This window comes from Grampus griseus (assembly GCF_964374135.1).
Source record: "Grampus griseus genome assembly, chromosome: 5".
Classification (NCBI taxonomy): Eukaryota; Metazoa; Chordata; class Mammalia; order Artiodactyla; family Delphinidae; genus Grampus; species Grampus griseus.
In genome coordinates, this window is record NC_138998.1 from 5115952 (window position 1) to 5141650 (window position 25699).

Here is a 25699-nt window from a genome sequence, read left to right on the forward strand (position 1 = left end):
ATAACTGTTTAATATATAAACCACCCATCCCAGTACTTACCACATGGAGGCACTTAATAAATGCTGAGTGCTATTAATTCTCTTGTTGATGTTGTTGCTGTTATTACTTAGAACAGTGCACTAAGGGTGTCTAGACAACCTTTTAGGAGTTGTGAATGTAGACAGAACCTTGCTCCTAACCAGTGAAGAGGGCTTATGAGTTAGCTGGTTCTAATGATTTGAAATACACAAAAGGAGGTGGAATGTATCAATGACTGGTTTAGGCTAATTACTGAACTATTATGTATCCCAGAAGCTGAATATTAGAGCATCGTTTCACAGACACGTTCTTAGCTTTTGTGTGTATGCCAAATCTTTTCTGAGCTAGCTCAACCCATTGGGAAGATTCTCATAAGAAGTTTGTATCTGATGAGAGTTAAGTGTTCCAAAGTCTACAAGCATTCAACAAAATGATGGCTGTATGTACAACATTGGGATGATTTTGAAATGTTTTTTGGCCATGTGAGAAATGGAAGGTGTGCCAACAAAGACCACAGGAGTGTGAGGCACCTGTTAACCTTGATCATCACGTGGGATGTGCAAAAGGGAAAATGTAATAGACAACATTTATTGACTCATTTTTATTTATTTATTTATTAGGTTTAATTAATTAATTAATTTTTGGGCTGCATTGGGTCTTCGTTGCTGCGCGCGGGCTTTCTCTAGTTGCGGCGAGCGCGGGCTACTCTTCCTTGCGGTGCGCAGGCTTCTCATTGCGCTGGCTTCTCTTGTTGCAGAGCACGGGCTCTAGGCGCGCGGGCTCAGTAGTTGTGGCTCATGGGCTCCAGAGCGCAGGCTCAGTAGTTGTGGCGCACGGGCCCAGTTGCTCCACGGCATGTGGGATCCTCCCGGACCTGGGCTCAAACCTGTGTCCCCTGCATTGGCAGGCAGATTCTTAGCTACTCTGCCACTAGGGAAGCCCCTTGACTCTTTTTTTAAATTAATTTTTATTGGAGTATAGTTGCTTTACAATGTTGTGTTAGCTTCTACTCTAAGGCAAAGTGAATCAGCTATATGTATACATATATCCCCTCTTTTTTGGATTTCCTTCCCCTTTAGGTCACCACAAAGCATTGAGTAGAGTTCTTGTGTGATACAGTCTGTTCTCATTAGCTGTCTATTTTATACATAGCATCAATAGTGTATATATGTCAATCCCAATCTCCCAATTCCTACCATCCCCCCTTCCCCCTTGGTATCCATACATTTGTTCTCTACCTCTGTGTCTCTACTTCTGCTTTGCAAATAAGATCATCTATACCATTTGAGAGTCCACATATATGTGTTAATATACGATATTTGTTTTTCTCTTTCTGACTTAACTTCACTCTGTATGACCATCTCTAGGTCCATCCACGTCTCAACAAATGACCCGATTTTGTTACTTTTCATGGCTGAGTAGTATTCCATTGTATATATACACCACATCTTTATCCATTCCTCTGTTGATGGACATTTAGGTTGCTTCCATGTTCTAGCTATTGTAAATAGTGCTGCAATGAACATTGGGCTGCATGTGTCTTTTTGAATTATCGTTTACTCTGGGTATATGCCCAGTAGTGGGATTGCTGGGTCATATGGTAGTTCTATTTTTGGTTTTCTAAGGAACCTGCATACTGTTCTCCATAGTGGCTGTATCAATTTACATTCACATCAACAGTGTATGCGGGTTCCCTGTTCTCCACACCCTCTCCAGCATTTAGTGTTCGTAGATTTTTTGATGATGGCCATGCTGACTGGTGTGAAGTGATACCTCACTGTAGTTTTGATTGGCGTTTCTCCAATAATTAGTGATGTTGAGCATCTTTTCATGTGTTTGTTGGCCATCTGTATATCTTTGGAGGAATGTCTATTTAGGTCTTCTGCCCATTTTTGGATTGGGTTGTTTGGTTTTTTGATATTGAGCCGCATGAGCTGTTTGTATATTTTGGAGATTAACCTTTTATCAGTTGCTTCGTTTGAAAATATTTTCTCCCATTCTAAGGGTTGTCTTTTATCCTTGTTTATGGTTTCCTTTGCTGTGCAAAAGCTTTTAAGTTTAATTAGGTCCCACTTGTTTATTTTTGTTTTTATTTCCATTACTCTAGGAGGTGGGTCTAAAAGGATCTTGCTGTGATTTATGTCATAGAGTGTTCTGCCTATGTTTTCCTCTAAGAGTTTTATAGTGTCTGGACTTACATTTAGGTCTTTAATCCATTTTGAGTTTATTTGTGTGTATGGTGTTAGGGAGTGTTCTAATTTCATTCTTTTACATGTAGCTGTCCAGTTTTCCCAGCACCACTTATTGACTTCTTAATGTGCCCGGCACTGTACTGTGCTCAGTAATTTCAAGAATCATTATGTGTAAACTTCATCACAACCTTAAGAGATAGATGCAGATGAGCAAAGAGGTAGCACAAGTATTAAGAAGCAGATCAAAATTTGTATCTGACTCTAGCAGTTGGGAATCACTGATGTGGACCCTGGGACAAAGCTTGGTGAGGAGACATGAAATTTTATCAGAGCTAGGTTGCTGACATTATGTTTTGGGTGTCCCTTGTCCTGTCCTGGGAATGGGATGAAGAGAAATAACTGACATCTGGCCCAAACTCTCTGAACCTCAAGCAGTAAGTCCATAGGATAGCAGTATGTATTAGGTGATCAGTAAATGATTGTTGAAAGAATCCATAGCTCCATGTCTGAATACTTAGAAAGCAGGATTTGTGTACAGGTAACCCTTGCTTTTCCAAAATTCTCTTTCTGTCACCTCACTTTGACCAAAGATCTGTATTAGTACCTGTTTCTGCTAACCAAAGGAAATCCAAAGAGGTTTTTCATTTTTACACAAAAAGGCAAACAGCGAAAGTGATGTTCGGCCTTTGTTTTGCAGCAGCTCTTACAGAGGCAGCATGAACCCTGACCAGCAAGGCTGGCATCTCTAAGCTCCATCCCCTCCCCAGGCAACTACACTCAGCATCCAGCCGCCATGGCTTTGAACTGTGTCTGTGTGCATCTGTGCTTTATCTAGGTTTACATTGTGCAGCCGTTAGCAAGATGTGCCCTAAGGTAGTGGCTTCTACTTTCAGATAGCAGGGGAAATCTATACCACACTCTTAAGGCAGAAAGATACCAAACATAGCATAAGGTTAATTATCCATAATGGGGCTTAAGTTATTTTCATAGCTGCTCATCTGACTAAGTCTATTTTGAAGTCCGTTGGGGGCAATGGCATAGACTAACTTCTGTGTAAGGTTTCTGGCATTCACAATAAACTTGAGTTTGGATAAACCTTTAATTATATTTGAGGATTATCAAACTGAGGCAATTGTTGATCCTAAATGAGAAGAACGGTTTAGCATGCAGACTCCAATGGGTACATTTATCATTTCCTTATCGTACTGCGCTGCGGGATCGTTGTCTATTTTTCAAGAAAGTAGAAATGCCATTTCTTAGAATAAAAATGTTCTTTATAATGTAAGCCGTAGATTGAAGCTGTACAGATTGGTTCTTTAATGAAATAGGCAACATTCCAATGGAACGGACAAGCTTTATTTCTATTTGTTGTATTTTTTTTCTCATTACAGATGGACCCGATTCAGAAAGCTGTAATAAATCATACTTTCGGGGTCCCTCTCCCTCATCGAAGAAAGCAAATCATATCATGCAACATTTGCCAGCTGAGATTTAATTCTGATGTAAGTTTATCACTTAGTATTCACTGGAAAAAAATGTATTCTGCTGTTCTAATCTTGCAGAAGAGATTTCTTAAACATTTTCTCCAATAACTGAGCATGTCAAAATGCAAAGGTAACATTTTAACTCCTTATGTGTTTTAAGTTTGGACTTTATTATATTATGTTTGGTTGTTTTCTATAAAAAAAAAATCACACCTAAACAAACTGGTATACTTGCACTTTAATGGTATTTTTTAGTCTCTTGGGAATGCTAAATTTAGGTAACACACTTTGCCTTTGGGGAATGGTAACAATTTAGGACTAACTAGGCTTTCAGTAAATCACACCTCTGAAATAAGGTAGGTCCCAGATTATATTTCAAAGCCAAGGTTTTGGCTTTGTATATTCTCTTCACCTGCCCTGACGGTCCCTAATTGCAGCTCTCTGGTGTCTTTAATTGTATTTGTGTTACAGACGTCCAGTCACTGACCTAGAAGTATAAGCATTTTAACAGGGGGTTCTGAAGACCTCAAAGGCCCCCAGCCCCTAATGAGTAAAAGTTAAGTGGAGAACATGACAGGAGCAAGACAGTGTAGACCTGACACTTTGCAAGTTATTCACAGAGAGGGATCCTCATCTTTTATACCTTTTCTAAGGGACAGTGTGGACTCTGGGTTCATCACAGAAGCTAATTTTGCTTGTGGTCAATATGAAGAAAACTGCCGCCTGTCCCCATCCTACTTTGGAATGTAGTCGGTCCTGAGATACAGAAAAGAAAAGGGACGTTGGTTTGGAAGGAATAAAAATTGAACATCTTGTTGACACTCTTGGTAAACAGAGGACCCCATCTATCAAAGTGGCCTTTCCAGGGTGCCATGTTATTGCCCTAAACGGATATGCTGTATGGAGATAACCAAACAGCTCTGGATTCTGGAGAATGTTAGGCCTTCCAGTATTTAATCACCCTAGGCAAGTGTGTCCCTTAGCTGATCTGATGATAAGGGTTTCATATGAGATAATCAGGCACAGGAAATAGATGTGGCATAAATAAAGTGGCTTTTTCCTTCCATGAGAGCCTTTCATTTGTATAAGGATTGCTACTGTCTTATGAACTCATACCTACTAGTATAATCATCAGGTAATTTTATAGCATTCCTTCTGTTGGCTTAAAAAGAGGAATAGATTGCCTGCATAGCACTTGAATGGCATTTACTGCTGTAAAAAAAACACACTAAACATACAGCATTTTATTTGAAGTGTTGTCTTTTTGTTTTGTTTTGTTGTTTGTTTTTGAATACTGAGCACCTTGATTCGATTTGAATTTTAAGAAAATTACTATAGTTTAATTTATTAAAAAATATTTCAAGTGATGAATGTTATATAATAACCTCTTCCAGCTGGTGTAAAAAAAAAAAAAAAACAGTTTTCCTGACTTGCAAATAAGAGTTCTGAACTCAACAGTTGCAATTTTGATCATTTTTAAATACTCAGCAAACAATCATATAGTTCCATAATTGTTAAGTGTGTCCTTCTTTATTCCTTTTCTTCTTAAATCATGTTGATATTTCACTTTGGTATTGATCAGATAATGTTGCAAAAGTCTCTGAGGAGCCCTGTTTCCCTCTCCTTACGTCTAATAGGGGCTGTTTCAAATATCAACCCTTCTGCCAACAATTTCACTGCTAATGTTTTTCTCTATATTAAGAAAACTTCTTGTAAACTGGAAGCCAGAAAGAGACTTCAAGCTCTTGAACCCACTCTCCCACTAAATGTAAGAAAACCATTTGCTATATCTAGACTAGGTCTTTGCGTTGATTATCCCCAGTGACGGGTAACTCACCACTTCAAGACACAATTGGTCTTTTTTTTTTGGCAGGTGATTCTACTAATCCTGTAGATGGATATCAAAGTCATATTTAAAACTTTAGAAATACTGTCAGGTATGCTTTAGGAAACACACTATGTTTCCATATATGATTATTAACATAAAGAACATAATGTAAAATAAAGATTTGCATATTTCTTTTCTAAAATGTAATCTTATTTTATTTCTTAGTAAGAGATTAAAAATGTATTTGTATTCATTTGCTAATGAATTTTCAAAGTGATATAGGAATCAATATGTATTTATTAGGGAAATTGCTTCTCATTCTTATAACTTTGTTCTCAGGTTTCTTTAAAAGGAAAATGGCCAAGGTATTTGGAGAATGGACAAGAATCATTCTCGGTCATAATTAAACAATTGCAGACTTGACCACTCATTAGATGGTTACTGTGTTAACCTTTTATTGTTGCTGTAACAGATTACCACAAATTTGGTGGTTTAAGACAACACAGCTCTATTAGTTTATAGTTCTGGAGGTGAGAAGTCAGAAATGGGTCTTACATGGCTGAAAGCAAGGTGTTAGCAGGGTGATGTTCCTTCAGGGGCTCTGGGGGAGATTTCAGTTCCTTGCCTTTCTTTTTTATTTTTTAATATTTTTTATTTTTTATTTATTTGGCTGTGCTGTGTCTTAGTTGCGGCACGCGGGATCTTTAGTTGCGGCATGCGAGATCTTAGTTCCCTGACCAGGGATCAAACCCGGGCCCCCTGCATTGGCAGTGTGGAGTCTTAACCACTGGACCACCAGGGAACTCCCCTTGCCTTTCTTTTCTAGCTTCTAGAAGCTGCCCTCTTGGCTCGCGACCCCCTCCCATCCTCAAGGCAACGAGGCCAGTTGAGTTCTTTGCATGTGGAATTACTCTCTCTCTCTTTTGCCTCCCTCTTCCACATTGAAGGACCTTTGTGATCACCATGGACCCACCTGGATAATCCAGCATAACTTTTCTATTTTAAATTTAACTGTTCAGCAACCTACTTTCATCTGCTAATTTAATCTCCTTTGTCACGCCACGTAATGTAACATATCCATCGATTCCAGGGATTAGGACTTAAACATCATTATCCTGCCTACCATAGGTACTCACGTGGATGTCTGACTTACATTTGAACTGAATTTCATGACCACCTGAATTTATCAGATAATTACCCCAGTCCAAATCTTCGGTCTGTATAAACTGAACACATGAATTCAATGCCCTTTTCCTTTCCTTGAACCTTGAATATAAATTCACTATGCAGTGCAAGTTTTTTAAATTGCAGGGTTTTTTTAATAGGAAGACCCAATGTTATTGAGTTTATAAATGACATAGCAACATATTAACTGTGATTTACAAACAAAATATAATTATTGCAAAATTGATATACAGGAGTAGAAACTCCTTTAGAGACTTTAAATATCTCCATAGCATTATTATGTCAATAAAGGGGAACTAATGTGCTGAAAATATAAGATTTGTTTATTTATTGACTGGTCATATCTATATATACTAATTTCACGAACTATTTAGTACTGAATGCCAAGATCAATTGGATTTATCATTCATTCATTCATATATAAAAAAAGAAAATACATACATATGTATGTGTTTATATGTATACATACATATGTATGTGTATATATACGTATATATATATTTATATAGATGTATAGATATAGATATCGAGCATTGTATTCCCAAAAAGCTTTAAATCCCAATACAACTGTCTGTTTGCTCTTTCCAGGTAAATCTGGAATTTATCTTGCTATTTCCATTCTTAAACCTAGAATCTGGAAAAGTAACACTGTAATTCACTTGTATGCTTGGTTGAATCCTCTATCACGTAGGAAAGTATTTTTGCCTTGTGAACCTTTTTACATTTCAAAGCTTCTTCCCCTTCCAATGAAAATAATAGCTTCTAGTTCTTTTCATCTCTGCATCATGAAAATTCAATTTCCTTTCCCTCTAAGCTTTTATTTATTTTTTTAACCCTTCGTATTATAAAGTCTGTAGTTTGGTGGTATGCCATACCCGTTTCCTGTACAGTACTTTTTCCATTTTTAGCCCTGCAGATATCTTTCTAAGTGGCACATTATATTGTATGCACTTTAAATCAGATTGCCTTCTCCTGGTGCAGGCTTTTTCTTTGGGGAAAAAAAAAATTCTTTTTGACATTTATATGAAACACACATGAGGTTATGCAGAAAGCTTCCAATTAAAGAATGAAAGGTTGTAATTTGTCCAATTATTTTATCAGCATCTTAAGATCAGCATAAATTACCATTGGCCTGGACCAGTTAGTAAGTGTGCCTTTGAAAGACAACTTACAGCAAGGCCAGCACATATGTAAAATTATTGAGGTAGAAAATGATTAATTACTCAATGACTGTTTATAGAATGAGAAATAAGATCTCAGGCCCCAAAACTGAGGGATCATAAAATTGTGGTATCTGATCATCACTCTGGTTAATATCCCCAAAAGAACATTTCATGATATGTTAATGATGGAAGGAAACTTTTGCTAATTTCGCAGTGGAAACTGAAGTGTAGAGAGTGTAGGAGGCTTATAGCAGGCCACCTAGCCAGAGGCTAGCCACACAGCGTCGGAGTCCACTTCCAGGCTGTTTCTGCTTCACCTGGTCCAGGTAGGGCAGCAAGTCCATCCAGAGATCCAGCAGCTGCGACAACAATGGCATGGATGGCATCCTGTGTGTTTCCTGCCCAGTCCAGCTGCCCCAAAGAGAAAGCCTGAGGGCTCCTTCCCCCATGAACTAACCCAGGGCAGTCAGAGCTGCTGTGGAGGTCACCCTCACTGCGGGCTAGGCTCCGCCACAATGACTGACAAGTCCTCCCAAACGGCATCACTCCTGTTCACTCACACAGTTCAGTCATAAACATGGTGAAAATTTAAAGATAAATGCAAACTACTGAACTATAATACAGTAACAACAAATCCTTTATCACTCAGAATGGCCAAGCATTAATTATTTCAGGTGACTGTTATGAACCAGAGGAAAAGCAACCTCATTAGAAGATAACATTAGGGCTTCCCTGGTGGCGCAGTGGTTAAGAATCCACCTGCCAATGCAGGGGACACGGGTTCGAGCCCTCTTCTGGGAAGATCCCACATGCCGCGGAGCAACTAAGCCCATGCGCCACAGCTACTGAGCCTGTGCTCTATAGCCCGCGAGGCACAACTACTGAGCCCACGTGCCACAACTACTGAAGCCCACACGCCTAGAGCCCGCACTCCGCAACAAGAGAAGCCACTGCAATGAGGAGCCAGCGCACCACAAGGAAGAGTAGCCCCGGCTCGCCGCAACTAGAGAAAGCGCGCGCGCAGCAACGAAGACCCAACACAGACAAAAATAAATAAATAAAATAAGTAAATTTATGAAAAAACAAAAAGAGAGAAAGAAGATAACATTACTTACAGATCTCAGACCCCTCCAAAGGGAATCCTTGGGACCATCACCAATATAATTGATATTTACATTTTCCAGTGGTATTATAAAATAGAAATCATTATTGTTCTGCACTTTAGAAACCAGATATGTAGTGAAATGAAGCAATAAATCTGAATTTAATTCATATCTCTGTCAAAACTTCCATTACCAAATGTGGCAATATAATGATGAAGATGCTAATAGGAATATTTCTTCCTACCAAATGACCAAACTTAGATAATTACACTTTCGTTAACATCATATCTTAAGACACATTTTTTTTTTTTTTTTTTTTTTGCGGTACGCGGGCCTCTAACTGTTGCGGCCTCTCCCGTTGCGGAGCACAGACTCCGGACTCGCAGGCTCAGCGGCCATGGCTCACGGGGCCCAGCCGCTCCGCGGCATGTGGGATCTTCCCGGACCGGGGCACAAACCCGCGTCCCCTGCATCGGCAGGCGGACTCTCAACCACTGCGCCACCAGGGAAGCCCCCGTGCTTAAGTTTCTTAAAGGAAAAAGGATGGTTGCATCTACTATCCTATTATGGTTTTCAAACTGCACGTTTTATCCCAAATTAAAAATTATATTTTGAAGATCTCAGTTGCGTTTTTCTAAGTATTTCTGGCCTCTTTCTGGCCGTGTCTTCAGTCTGAGACACGCCCAGGAAAGTTCATAGATATTATTTTTGTCTCATTCAGATTTTAGCATTTTATTGCATATCCTAGGAGGAAGGTTAATACAGATCTATGCATGGGGGATACACATCAAACCCCGGACCTGAAAACAGCATCAGGGAAGCCCAGTGCAATGGTAGGAAAAACAACCGATCAGGAATTTGACATCCTATCGTCTACATTTGTCTTCTCTTAATTGGCTGTGTGTCCTTGGGCTCTTCATTGAACTTACAGGTTCCAGAATCATCTCATTTAAAATAACTAGCCATTCCTTACAGCCACGTTGTAAGGATTATAAACTACAACATGTAAACAATTAGATTATAAATTCTATAGTGAATAAAACAGAAAGGTCATTTTTACTTTGTGGGCTAAAAATGAAGTTACAATTGTTTCATTCTTCAAATGTTAAATTACTTCTTAAGAAATACAGAAGTTTGAAAATATCTCTCTTTTTAAAAAAAAAGTCCTTATAGGGATCTATAAGTTGAAAGCATCTTTGTGCATCTTAGTGTATCTTTGTGTTAAGATCTGAGGTGCCCACTCCTGGTAAATCTTTACCTTTTACCTTTTAAAAACAGCAGGAACCACTTGTCCCTGGCAAAGCTGCATTTATTAAAAACTCTCAGCCTCTTTAAGTCTATTGCTGCTGCTGCTAAGTCCCAAAGGAACTTCAGAGAAACCCAGTTATAAATTAAATTTTCAGGCAGCTTTGAAACAGCTCTTTCATAAGACTGTGTCCCTTCCATGTCTCCAGGACTCACAGAGCTATTTAGAGCATTGGCCTGAGCATCATGGCTTTCCCACTGGGTGCTTTTTCTTCTTCAAAAACAGTTCTAGGACAGGGCTATTCAGCTTCCCTGCCAAAGGAGTTATATCTGGGACCTGATGAGCTTGAGTTGGGCTGCCAGGTCGTCCCTGTGTGAGGAGTTGGGTCTGGAGCACGTCCTCTGAGTGTGCGTTTGGGCCATTTCATCCCTCAGTTTCACTGGCTTCTACTTCTTGAATAGAGCCCGAGGCTCTGTCAGAAATTCTCAGAAAGGAAAACTTGAACAGAAAGACCAAACAAGAGATCCTGAGTCTGGCTGTTCGAGATTTCAGGAGAAAATGAGCCGTTAAGAGCACAGGAATCTATTGAAGCAGTGTGTTTCTTTGGCAGGATTTTAAAAATAAAACTTCAATATTGGGTCATTTCGGGACTCTGAATTGACTTTGATATTCCAGAGTTTCATCTGTGGATGGAATGAAGGGTATGGGACTGAGAAAAAAGAGAAATCATTATAAAAGGGTCCATATTTCTCTGGACATCTTTTCTTGATAAACAAGGAAAAACAAATTAATAAAACTCACTTTTCTATCAAATTCTCCTAGATGTGGAAAATTTGACTTTGAAAGTATAGGAAGAGAAAGTTGATTTTAGCTATGACAAGTAGATGTGTACAATAACCTCCAATAATCAGAGAGGTACTTGTATTTCTGTGGAATGCTGTGAGCCCCTCAGAGAATTGTTGTAAGTTAGGACTTAGAGAAGTATAAGAAATCATTCTGTCCATTTTATAGATTGTACAGTTGGAAAAACCAAAGGCCAGAATATTGAGTTGACTTTTTCAAGGTCTCTAAGCTGTTGCAACAGATAAGAGGACTGAAAACCAGGCTCCTAAGTCCCAACTTAGTGTTTTTACTTAACGTATCACGTGACCTTTCCTAAGGGAAATTAATTCTGAGACTTGCATTGGTATCAGCTGACAGTTTTCAGCTAGGACAACTGGTCACTGAAGTTCTACACACAATGGAGACGTTAAGGTTAATACCAGTACTAAACTCCTTGCTAGACTGCCAGTAGTATAGATCGCTAGAACCTAGAAACATATTTCAAAATTGAGAACGCCTCAAAGGCAGCGCTCTTGTAGTAAGTTTTGAAGGGGGCGGGGCAGGGGGGCAGTAGACAATCTTCGCCAAGTCTGTTTCATCAAATGCCACCTATTGAATGCAGAATTTGAGAAGAGGGTTAAGCATGTGCAAAGCATCAAAGGACAGAATGTGATGGGGAGGGTATGATTCCAATTAAATCAACTAAAATCGTCCACGTGTCCCCAAAGATGAGACAAGAAACCTATTAATGTTAGGAAAGCTCTACAAGTCTTAGGTATCACTCAATAAATGTTGAATAAATAAATGGATGAAGTGCTTAAGACCAGACACATTTTTTTTTTAAATCACCTTAACAAGAAAACGAAGGTAGAAACGGGATTCTCTAAGATGGTCTTAAGTTGCAGCTTCATTAAGAGCATTTAGAATAACTTCTACATTTTGAAAAAAATGAAATTTTAGGTTGCCTTTTCGCCAGTGCCTGATCCCTCTACAAAGCAGGATTCGTATCCTAAGCAACTACTTCCCTAAAACCTGAGAAATGGAAATTCACATGACTTGAAGAGGAAATGAATAAGTGGAATTAGATTTGAGCACAGCCTTAGAAGCTGGTTCTTGTGATTTGGAAAGCTTGCCTTGTAGCAACCTCTGAATTTCAGGTTATTTGCAAAAAAAATCAGTATCGTCCAAATTCCCCCATTTTAACTTTATGATTATACCCTGAAGATTTTGGAGCACACCAGCCGCTTCATCACTTTGTGACTGATGAAGTCTTTATTAGCCATGGAATAAAAACCTTGATGTAGCCCAGTTGCCCATAAATCGCTTGACGTACATATCTCATATAAATGTCATCATTTGTTTTGTATCTCTTTCTGCAACCATATACATTTCTCAAAGTATTAATAGGCACTAATGAGCTTATAGAAACTAAAAGTAGCAACTGCATTAATCATCACCACTAATAAAAAGTCTCAAAAATCAAATTTGTTCATCCCTTTCCATTCATTGTAGTCACTGTTTATCAGGCCCCTTGCCCTTTTTATTACATTTCACTATAATTTATTTCAGCATTTCATAAATCACCACTTTCGCCATAGCCCTGGAAATTTAGGACAGTAGAGGGGCAGAGGAGCAAAGGAATTGGAGAGAAAGGTAATTCCTATGATTTTATTCTTAAGTCATTTTGGGTTTTACGATCTTTATATCCTTTCTTTCCTTTTACAGTTATTTGTTGTTATCTCTTCTGCTGAGTCCTATTCTCTGTATTAATTAGCTAGAGTAATTGTGATGAAATATACTTTCTCGAGTATCCCCATGGCCACAGATCTCTCTATAGGTGAAATGAACCTACCCATTCATTTTACCTTCTTCCCACTACGTTTCTTAGGATGACTCGTTGAGGAGTGGCTATTTGGTTTTATCATGGATTTAAGGAGAATGACATTGTACCAGGCATGCTATAAATTGCACACTACATTTGGGTTGCATTACTAGAGTATGACGTTCAAGCCAGAACTTGAAAAGATGGGTACATTTATTCATAGTCTATGGATCTCTGCATAATCTAGCTACTGTACTATTTTAGAACACTGTACTTACACCCTGCATCCTGGCCCATATTCACCTTTTTCAAGCCTGCCAAACCTCATTTTCAATGCAAAACACTGCCTCTGGGATCCATTGTCTCCCTCCAAATCTATGTTTTGATGTAAATTGAATCTGAAAGTGGTAAAGGTTGCAGTCCTTTGGGGAACCCATTCCTTGTGCGGAGGGAGCCGTGGAGGGCTGTGAAAGTTTAATTTTCTGTGTCCACGTGCGATTCACAGGCATACTTTGAGAGGCGGAGAGATAATCACACACATAACATTGAGAGCATGCGGTTTACTTTTTATTGGGCCTACATGTACTTTTAAATTCTGTACCGAGAAGTATCTGAAGATGGATGCATGGCAAATTTATTCTTATCAGGTTTATTGGGATATCAGGTCCATTCATGCAACTTTAAGCCTTCTCTTAGATTCCTATATAATAAGGTTTCAGGAGGTAGTCTCTGAGCAGGTTTTATCCATTTCCCAAGCAGAGGCTTATTTTCTCTGCATCAGCAAACTTGTCATGGTAATCAACTTTTTTGTCCCAGCCATCAATCACTCTTGATTACAGCTGGCTAGAAGTTCTGTTCTGTTGATCAGCTCATCAGTGCACATAATATTACACCTGGAGGTCAGCACAAATCATCCCTCCAAGGGAAAAGCGTTTTCCTTCAAGGCTTTTGTCCATGGTTTTATCGTTTACATTTGGGTCTCATTGACTTGTCATGCCTATCTTTGGCTCAATCTGCTCCATCAGATAAAAGACGCTCCCCAAACAGTGCTCAAAGTCTGGTTGATAATTTTTACTATATTGTTCTTAGTATCGTGCTTTTGCCTTCTTCATTCCAAAGAGTAGTTTATGATCTATTGTTTGCTTATTTATATTAACGTTTTCCCATTCTTAATGCAGTTATGGTAGAAATTAAAATCATATGAATGATAATTCAATGAATATTCAGTGCTGCTGTAAAAAAATAGTTCAGCACATGTTTTACTAGAATGTTTGCAAGTCTAATTTTGTTGATTTGCAATGGTTTCCTAAGTTAGAGTTTTTTGTTTTCTGTTTTGGCTTGGGCTAGAGAATATTTATCTTTAATTTTCAGTTTATTTTAAGTAACACGAACTAGCTATCTTCATGGTTTAAAAAGCATTGAGAAGTAAATGTTTTTAAGTCAGTTGCTCAGTCACCATTACTCTTAGCTGTGTCTGTAATATATATTCTTTTAGTAACGTATAGTTGATTTACAATGTTCTGTTAATTTGTGCTTACAGCAAAGTGCTTTAGTTATTCATGTATATATATATATATATATAATATATATATATATGTGTTTTAATAATCTTTTCCATTATGGTTTATCTCAGGATATGGAATATAGTTCCCTGTGCTGTACAGTAGGACTTTGTTGTTTATCCATTCTGTATGTAATCACTTGCATCTGCTAGTCCTAATTCCCAGTCCATCCCTCCTCAACCCCTCTCCCCCTTGGCAACCACAAGTCTGTTCTCTATTGTAATATTTGTTATATGCAGTAAAAGGAATTTTTATTTCTCTAATCCAACTCATATTTCTTAAAACAGTAGCATTTTCAGAGTAGTACTAGAGGAATGTTTCCATGGTAAAATATTTATTGATTTCATAAATTATTGAAAATAAATATCTGATTAAATAAACATTTAATATATCCTTTGTGTATTCCACAAAGACACTCTTTCTATTTCTTGTATTTTGTTGTATTTTTATTACTTTATAAAATCCAGAACAATAATTTAGAAAAGCATAAAAAATATTTAACTTTTAGAGTACACAATTATAAAGAAAACTCAAAAGAATATGGAAATACAGAATAATATGGATTTAATTAGAAATCATGCCTCTTTATCAAAAGGTTGAATTAGCAAAAACTCAAATTTCTTCTATGGCTGGACTTCCTAGGATAATGATATATTTCTATTTTTTAATGTATTATTTTATTTTTTTGTTGGGAATCTTTTTTCTGTTTTTCTTTTAAATTTTTATTGAAATATAGTTGATTTACAATGTTGTGTTAGTTTCAGGTGTACAGCAAAGTGATTCAGTTACGCATATATATATTTCTTTTTTACATTCTATATTCCATTATAGGTTATTACGAGATAGTATAAATTTCTATTTCTGAGTGACGTAAGACAACAAAGAGAGACTGCTGTTTTCATTTGATGCCGGCATTTAGACATTAGTGGTTCTTACTTTAATCTATGAAACAAAACAAGGGCAAATGGCATCAATTAATGAGACAGCAACCCACGTAGAAACATAGAAACCACACAACACTGAATGGGATTTGGTTTTGAAAATCTGAGCCGAAAGCTCAAACTGGTTCTCTGCTATATCTGTGGTCTCAAATCTTCCCAGGATGGGAGCCAATCAGTTTTGTCAAGGGGTGCTTTGTCATTATGCAGGTTTAACAATTAACATAATATTTTGCTGCACCCACTCTTGCTTCTCCTTATTGGCAGTCAGCAGACTGGATATTTTCATGAAGAGTCAAAATACTATAGTTCATCTCTTCTTGGCCCAGAGAGTCTAGTCAAATAGTTTGCCACAAGAAACTTGTCATCTTAGCCAGCCATATGATTTTTATACTTTTAAACAGTAGCCGCAGGATATGACCTAATGCCTAACTTTGCAAATCAGCCCAACATAAGTGGCCAAGTTTGTATACTCATAAAACACTCAGATTGTCTAGAAAATGTATTACCATTTATTGCAGACTGATTTGAAATGACTGAGAAGAGTTTCTCTCTCTCTCTCTCACACACACCCCTCCCCCTCCCGCTCCCCCCCCCTCCACCTCTCTCTCTCTCTCTCTCTCTCCAGTTTTTCTCCTGTGGATATGTTTACTTACATTGTACTCCTGTTAGGACTTTACCTGTTGGTAGAAAATGTGATGCAGATTTTGGGAAGTGACACATTTTGGTGGGATCCTGTTACTAACATTCTGACCTCTAACTTGAAACATGTTGCCAATCTTTAAATTGAGAAAACGCTAAGAATTAAAACTCCATGGAAACATATTTGACCATAGGTCTTTCATGTAGAGAATCCAGTTTCTTCTGTTTTTAAACAAATTCCTAGGCCACTGGAAAAGCTCAAAAGAATGAAAGTTAACGTAGTCCTACCTCATGAAGACATGTATCCTCTACAAAAGCTTTCTCAATTCTAGTTTACAGAATAATGGCTTCAGTATCTGGAGGTGAAGGAGGAGAGTAAGTTGTCTATATAGATTTTAAGGTGATGTCCATATTTATTTCTCCAGCTGAAATCTCTTCCTCCACTTCATACTCCCGTATCAACTCCCGTATCAAGTGACCACTCAGTGTGGTCACTTGATGAGCAAATAGATACCGCAACCTAAAATGTTCAAAACTAAAGGCCAGGGGCTTCCCTGGTGGCACAGAGGCTAAGAATCTGCCTGCCGATGCAGGGGACGGGGATTCGAGCCCTGGTTCGGGAAGATCCCACATGCCGCGGAGCAACTAAGCCCATGCGCCACAACTAGTGAGCCTGCACTCTAGAGCCCACGAGCCACAACTACTGAGCCTACATGCCACAACTACTGAAGCCTGCACACCACAACTACTGAGCTTGTGCTCTAGAGCCTGTGAGCCACAACTACTGAAGCCTGCGAGTCACCCAACTACTGAGCATGTGCTCTAGAGCCCACAAACCACCACTACTGAGCCCATGAGCCGTAACTACTGAGCCCGCGCACCTAGAGACCGTGCTCTGCAACAAAAGAAGCCACCGCAATGAGAAGCCCACGTACCACAACGAAGAGTAGTCCCTGCTCACCACAACTAGAGAAAGCCCGCGTGCAACAATGAAGACCCAATGCAGCCAAAAATAATTCATTAATTAAAAAAAAAAAAGAAAGTAAAGGCCATGGTTCACTTGCCCAAACCTGCTCCCCAGACAGCATTTCTCTGATAATGGCAATTCCATCTTTCTGGTTTATCTGATGAAAATATTGGGATCATCCTTTCTTCCTGTCTCACACTCTATGTCCAATACTACACACAACATGTTAGGTCTACCTCCAGAATATATCCAGCCATAAAAAAAGAAGGAAATCATGCCATTTTCAGCAACACAGCTGTACCTAGAGATGATCACACTAAGTGAAGTAAGTCAGACAAAGACAAATAACATATGATATTGGTTATATGTGAAATTAAAAAAAAAAATGACACAAGTGAACTTATGTACAAAACAGAAATAGACCCACAAACATAGAAAACAAATTTCTGGTTACCAAAACGGAAAGGGGGGAGGGATAAATTAGGAGTTTGGGATTAACAGATACACACTACTATATATAAAATAGATAACCAACAAGGACCTCCTGTAGAGCACAGGGAAATCTACTTAGTATCTTGAGACCTATATATATATATATATGTGTGTGTGTGTGTGTGTGTGTATATACATGTATATGTGTGTGTAATTGAATCACTTTGCTGTATAACTGAAGTTTCACACACTAACACAACATTGTAAATCAACTACACTTCAACTAAAACAAACAAACAAACAAAATATATCCAGAAACCAATCGCTTTTCACCACTCCTGCTACCACTCTGGTCTTACTCACCATCAGCTCGCATCTGGAATATTATAAACACCCCCTTAATCATTCTCCCTGCTTCTACTCCTTTTACTCATCATTTTTAAAAGGCAAGTTGAGATCAGGTGGCTTTTCTGTTAAACACTCTTCAGGGGTGGTGCATTTCATTTAGATCGAAAGGCAGAATCCTTAGACTGGCTGCACAGCCTCTGAAATGTGGCCTCCAGCTGCCCTCCTGGCCTCACCTCCTCCCACTTCATCCTCTGCAGCCACGCGGGCCTCCTTTGCAGGGCCGGTCTAGGGTGAGGCACCCGAGTCACAAGCAGAATTTAAGTGGGGGAGAAAAAGCTCAGTCGTCAGAACAAATAATAAATGCAGTACGAAAGAGTCCAAAATGGCACACTGCGGCCCATGGGCTGGCCGCCTGTTTTCGTAAATAAATTTTTATCGGAACCGGGTGAATGAGGCAGGGTTGGACCATGTAGTGTCAGATCCTGTCCTATTTCAGATGTTGATATTTTGTTCACCTTGGATTTCTTTATGTTGCATGGACTTTAATGTTTACAAAATGTTGCATTAAAATAGCATTCTTGGGGCTTCCCTGGTGGCGCAGTGGTTGACAGTCCGCCTGCCGATGCAGGGGACACGGGTTCGTGCCCCGGTCCGGGAAGATCCCACATGCCGCGGAGCGGCTGGGCCCGTGAGCCATGGCCACTGAGCCTGCGCGTCCAGAGCCTGTGCTCCACAACGGGAGAGGCCACAACAGTGAGAGGCCCGCATACCACAAAAAAAAAAAAAAAAAAAAAAATAGCATTCTTCTTGATTACTGAGTCTTTTAAGATCCCCTTACATTTTTCTCCTGAGGCAAATATTTCACTCACCCTAAACAAATTCCAGCCGTCCTGACCCTATCTTAAATACACCAGGCTCGCTCCCACCTCTAGGCCCTTGCATGGGCTCTTACTTCTGCCTGGAACACTCTTTCCGCAGATTTCTACGTGGTCTGTTTCTTCAAACCTTGACTCAGTGTCACCACCCCTTGATGCTGACTCTGACTACTATATTTAGGATTTCAACACCTGTCATTCCGCCTCTCCGTACCTGGCGGTTTTTCTCCTAAGAACTAATTACCTTGTAATATACTACCTAATTTACTAATTTATTATGTTTATTGCCCACTGCCAATTAGACTGTAAGCTCTTTGGGGGCAAAGATTTTTGCCTGTTTGCCTTTGTTTTATCTAGGTACTTACTTAGAGCAGTACTTGATATATTAATACGTATTTATTGGGTGCATAAATTAAAGACTAAATGAATGTCATGACGCTTACCAGTTACATATATCCAAACTTTATTTCACCCAGGTTTGGGAACATCTCAACCCTCTCCCAATTTGTCTTTCCCCCTCAAATCATAAAAAGCCACATCCCGGGCTTCCCTGGTGGCACAATGGTTGAGAGTCCACCTGCCGATGCAGGGGACATGGGTTTGTGCCCTGGTCTGGGAAGATCCCACATGCCGCGGAGCGACTAAGCCCGTGAGCCATGGTCGCTGAGCCTGCGCGTCCGGAGCCTGTGCTCCGCAACGGGAGAGGCCACAACAGTGAGAGGCCCGCGTAACACACACACACAAAAAAAAAAAAAAAAAAAAAAGCCACATTCCATGATAAGAAATGGAGACATTCTTAGAAGAGATGCAAGAGGATACCTTTGCCCCAGTTCATCCTTGATGAATGAATAGCTTTCCTCCTGTGAGCTTACTTCATTTTCTGACATCACAGTATTTGGTCTGTCCGTGGACATTAGGTAGTTTCACACTGGATCCAGGCTTTTCTTGGTATCTTGACACCAAACACATTGTTGGGGTCCTCCATCATGTGCTGCAAAAGCAAATAAGATGAATAACCAATTATGCAAACTCCCACGTGTCCACCAGGGCAATAGTAAAATGAAAATGCACTGGATTTCTAGGTAAGATGTCACTGTTGGGTCACAGGAAAATTCAGGATGATCAGGGGCTTTGGCAGTGCCCTTGGAGAACAGAGAGGGTATGTTTGTTACCATAGTTAATGCAGTTCACGCTCCCTGTTGTGACTGTGGAGAATCCAGGCTACTTCCCTGATCCCAATTTAAGCCCTACCTGCTCTACCACAGACTCAGGTAGATCAGTAATACAGACGGCTGTGTATCTAAGTAAACTTGGGGTAACAGTGATGGGATGGGGTCAGGGAAAAGCAGGACCACAGATAGGCATGAGTAGCACCGCCTTTTTTCCTTTGCGTTTGTTGACTCGTGTGGACCAGAAAGCACATGAGGGAGTGTCTAGTTAGAAGCACATCATGGGTTACGAGAGTTTCTGGTCTCCTAGTCAAAGTTTAATTACTTAGATGACAAGTGTTTCTCCGTTACATGCAAAGCCAAACTGAAAGGCCAATCACAAAAATCCCCAGTGTGGATATACCTTTCCTTTTCTAATTTTCTACTCCTCAGAGCCATTTCCCATTACTCTTATTCTGATAGTTCTTTGAAGTGATTGGAAGTTCCACAGTCATCATTCTCCATGCCTAACAAAACAGGAACAGGTAGAAATGTACATTATTCTATTGCATTTACTCTGACAGCTGCCATCAGATGAGATCTTCATAGATATTGCTCAGGCTCAGGTTTCTTCTGTCACTCAGTGGAAAAAGTAAGAAACTTCCTCATAACCAGGACTGAGTATTTTCTAAGATTTGTTGGACTAAAGGCATGAGGATCAAAGCTGTGGAATGGTTCCGTGAATGCTTCACGCATTTGGTGTTCTAGAAGGTCACCATTAGCTGGCAAGTAAATGAATAAAAAGAAAAAAGACTGTATCAACTTTAATTGATACCTCGAGTAACAGGATTCTATAGGCAGGATCAGTGATGGCTACTGATTTTTCACTCTCTTGTTACATCCAGTTGCCTTATCCTATAGATGATTTAGCCTAAAGTCTTGGAGTCCTACATCCTAAGGAGGCATTATCTGAAACATAGTCTCCACGCCTTTCTTCTGATCTCGATTTTACTTATGTGGAAAAGACAGTTGAGGCAGATTTTAAACACCTGGACCATTTTTCCATAGGACTCCAAGTCCTCCCTAGAGGGGCAATTGCTCCAAAGCAAATAAAAACAAATGGCAGCTACATATTTCTTCTTCTGTAATGCTAGAAGGCATTAGGGGTGTCTTTCCTGAACTATTGCCTCAAAAGCCATCCATCACTGCAACAGTTTTCCCGTAGATTAAGGACCAGATTTGCATTCTAAATTAGTTCTTCCAACAGCTGCTGTAAAATAACTTGGCTGTAAGTTAGGAGTTTGCATTTGATCCTCTGCCAGTGAAGATCATAAAATTCAGCTTGGCAAGAGAATTTAGAGAAAGAGGTCTTCTCAGCACAGCTGTGCTTATTGGACTGAGTGGCATGTGTAAAGCTGGACCCCAGCTCTCTCTCCGGTCAGCACGTGAGGGATTGCTGCTGAGAAAAGATGAGTCTAGTCCCAGCTTCTCTGTGACAGAGCTGAACCACCTTTAGTTGGAGAATGGATGGAGGGTTATATTAAAGCTGCTGATGTAAACATCTTTGGGTGTTGATGGAGCAATCTGTTCAAGTCTTTGGATAATCCCTTGAGAAATCGCCAGGACCCAAGTATCAGTTGTGCACCTGGCCCACCGTGGAAGTTCAGATGACAAAGGGGTTATTTTCCACGTTAACTATCTGCTCCAACTTTGTGAAGGGAAAGTCTAAGGGACTTGGATCCGGCTAATCCTATCTCAGTGCTTATTTGTTGTATAATTCTGTGCAAGTTTTTTTAACATCTATGCATGTCAGATTCTCACCTGTACGGTAAAGATGCTAACACTACAATATAAGATGTCTCTGAGGATTAAAGGGAGTATTATAAGCGAAGCAGCAGATTCACAGTAGGTATTTAGGGTTAATCTTTTTCCTTCTTATATCTGATACTGGCATAAAGGGAGTAATGGTTTTCATACTCGGTACCTTTTCAAAATCACAAGTTATGTGTCTGAGGCAAGGCTTGCTAGGTGCATACTTTGATCATTCTTCCTCAATTAGATAATTGATGTGGATTAGGCTCTGCCAATGTATATTCTATCCTTTTGGTCAGTTCTTTCTTCCAGTAAAGCTTTGAACGTGCATAGCCGTTACGTTGTTTTTTAAAATATAGATAGATGATATCAATTAATTCTGGGAGCAGTTTGTAGCTTGACTCAGTAACTGACGGGTTGATTCTGGGTTTTCTCTCACTTTCTAATCCTAAACCACAAGATCTTGTGTAATAAATGCAGGTTTGACCTAAGATTTTTAGAAAATGGTATCCAGTGAATTGCTGTTCAGGTATCAGACAGTCGACATGTTGAGTCAGAGAGGTGCATAATAGGGGCACATCTATAGTTATACATAAATGTGTATACCATTGACAGATTCGTGAAACGTCTACTGCTAGAGGATTAGTGGAACAAGCTAGAGTTTAAACGATTAGTGCACCCAAATGTACTGCAAAGAGAATCGGCCTTTATTTTCAAATACGAGACAGCGTGGGTGAAAAAAAAAATAGGCATTTTCCAACTGGCAAGCGATCGCCTAGTACTTACGGTTTTCTAAGTGGGGAAAAGTTTCTTGTGTCAGCAATTCATGTGACAGGCCAATGATGAAGTGACTTCCTCCACTCATGTGAAACGGGGAAGCGCTTATTTCTTAGTCCATTGGGAAGATTTAGAGCTGCAGTGTCCTGGGCGAGGGCTACCTGTTCTCACTCACTGTAGGTTTGGGTAGTTCATCAGTAATTTCTGTGATGGCTTGTGGCCTTGTTTGTCACCGTAGCTTTATGCATAACTGGCCAATTTATGGCAGTGGTTACATCCATCTTCACGGAATACAGACTCAGGGTTTGAGTCACAAGATCTTTAACCCTCGAATTTCTGGACCTGTAGGGGCCAGCTGCACAAACTCTCAGAAGTCAGAGGTTAGGGATATTTTGGAGTTCCAGATAACGAATTGTATAGGCTATCTGTCCCTGTCAAATGCTCTGATTAACTACCTTAAGTGTGCTTTCGAATACACAGTACCTAGAATACTTTCTGGCCATCTTAGGTGTTCAAAAAGCACTGAATGAACTCAGTATGTGCTACAATGAATTGGTGAAGGATAAACAGAAATCTAAAGAAGAAAATGATGCTGGAAGTTGTTGAAAGTGTTTTTATTTTGAATATTTACTCAGAACATTGTACGATGGACCACTGACAGAAACTTTTGTACATTTGCTGCCTACGTTTCAGATATGGGATATGGATGATTTAATTTTTAAAGCATTTTTCATTAGGCTTGGAGAATTTATATCAGAGCTATAGCCAGAAGGAAGCCAAAATGTTCCATTTTTAGGAATATCTTAAAATCTAATTATCAGAAATCTATATTTAGTTAAATGCGATGTTGAATAGACTGAAATTTTTGCAACATGTGCAAAATTCACCACTCTGTGTTCTCCTTCCCACTTACGTCTTTTCACGCCCACCTTCCCACTGCTGACATATTAGGATGGGCATATGAAATTGCTGGTTTTATAGGTCAAACTGGCCAAATGCTAACAATTTCGTACGATTCATACGTATGTGCATACAAATCCACTTTGGTTATTCAAACAGCAATCCAGCATGGGAGAAACACTTCATCTGAAAGCAGATCGCTCTTTTTTGCTGATTTTTTAAAAAACTGGAAATCTAGAAATCCCCTAAAAGCCTCATTACCTGCACCAAGTTCGATCTGTGTGTCATAATAATTACAGTGTCCTGAGCAGTAATAGATATAATGATCATGTATTGAGAATGTGATGTTTTTTAAATTCAGTCTCCTTTAATCCTTATGATGCCAAGCTCACCAAGGACAGGGACTGAGTCTGGTTTTTTTCACCTCTAGCCCTAGATCTAGCCCAGAGTTGAGTCCGTGGTACAGATTCTCACAACATTCGATGCAAGAATGAATGAACAAACAATCAAGGATTGTTACCTTGGCTTTGCTAATGAGAAACTCAAGCTCTGGCTTGTACCTCCCTGTACCTTCAAGGAGTGGGGCTGGGATTGAACCAGGTCTTCTGACCACAGAATCCACACATGTCATTAGGTATAGTGCTTCCCTGCAGCCACCACAAAAGGGAAGATACATCTTTTGGCAGTTTGCACTCCAATTTTGTTCCCTGTTTTCTTGAAAGGTCTTGGGGAAATGTGACCCGTATCTGAATTACAAAGAAAATGAGAGAGTAGGAGTTGAAAATAATTGTGATGTTAGTCAAGCCAACGTTTAATTAAACAAAAAAACCCAACAAAACCATCGTTTATTTTCCCACCAAAACTCTAAAGAAAAAGTAAATCTGAATTGTGTCTTTTTATGTAACTTAACAAGAGCTAGAATATTTGAGGAAGAAAAAAGGAATGTTTCTGAAACACTACATATCTTGTTCCCTGTTTCTCTAAAATATACTATGACCGTGGCAGCTAAGGGTTTAAACGGAAAGGTACCTCTTACAACATCCCTTTTCTCCATCCCTTCCTCTTGAGGCTCCCAAAGAAAGTCCTCAAGTCCCATCTGAAGAGAGATCCACCAGTGGGGAGGAAGACCAAGAAGCTGAGGATCATTTTCCCATGTCCTTCCACTCCTAGCTTGTAACCCAGCAGTTTTTATTCTCTGTTACCTGCAAGGAGGAAAGATTTCTTTGTAAGCACTTTTAAGAGCACAGCTATGCCGATGATATTAGGTTGGGAAGATCTAGCTCCTTGCCAGTAAGGAAATCATAGACTAGTTGGCTATGCCTGCTCACAAATTTATTTACCTCTCCTATCTAGGTATCTATCTATCCATAAAGTCATATGTTGGTCCCTTTGGATGAGACTCAGGAATTCCTTCCTCCCCAATATCTTCTTCATTTCCTCTTTTCCTGTGTTCTCAGTCTTTAACACCTTGGAAAGCTCTTCTCTCTGCACTTCTGTCAGAGCTGGTCATCTGGTCACCTGGTCAACTCCTGCCATTCTGTTTTCCCTTAGGTGTAACTACAGCAGGAAAGGACAACTTCAGATCTTGCATCCCCTGGGCTCTGGAGGGACACTTAGATTTCTCAAGTTCCTTAGAATGAAATGCCCATGAAACAAACTTTGTGTGCTCACGCTGAGGGGTTATGCTATTACGATAGCATAAACTTGTAAGTTATTATGAAAACATTCTTAACATCTCTTTTTCTAGGTTGCTAAGACTATTGATATATCCTCCTCCCATTAGCATAGCTGATTGGGGGCCGTTAGTGGAGGTTCCCAAAAGGGGATGAGTCTGAGGATTGCATAGAGAAAAAGCTAACCCTTCCACAAAAGGGTTACAGTGTGATAAAGAGTGAGTAGATGAAAGACAGGAATGGAGATTCCAGAATGTCTCACTCAAATTTAGTCTTTGTTCAAGGCACTGAAATTTTACTTTTTTAATTTGATTCTCACGAAGTAAAAAACAGCCTTTCCTATAATAATTTTGCAAATGAAGAAGCTGAGGTTTGGATAGTCACTTGCTTAAGGTCACACAGTCCATGAGTGGTAAGCCAAAATTTAAATACAAACTTAGTTTCATTCCATTTTACTTAGAAGAAGACGTATGCCTAATGTTTAGCTCATAGATTTGGGGTAATGATCTTCTGGGTTGTATTAAGATTTATACAGTGATTTATGGATTTTTTGAATTTACACACCCATTTCCAGCCAATGTTTCTTATCTTCTTCACTTGAAGTTAATGAAAAATGAATGAATGTTTACAAAAGGGACTTAAAATCGATAGATGAAATTCAGGTAAGACTGAAAAAAGAATCACAAGATTATCTTGCTGTGTTTCCTGGAAAGATTTATTTTTAAAGGCATGAGTAAATTATTTTAATTTTTAAGCTTTCT

General features: G+C 39.4%; 1 protein-coding gene across 1 annotated transcript in view; it reads left to right on the forward strand.

Annotated features, from left to right (window-relative positions):
* Nucleotides 1-25699, forward strand: part of ZNF385D (zinc finger protein 385D) — a 335124-nt gene that overhangs the window by 196546 nt on the left and 112879 nt on the right. Inside the window, exon 3 of the mRNA XM_082655440.1 lies at nt 3603-3713. Coding sequence (XP_082511566.1) covers nt 3603-3713 — 111 coding nt within the window. The remainder of the gene's footprint in view (nt 1-3602; nt 3714-25699) is intronic.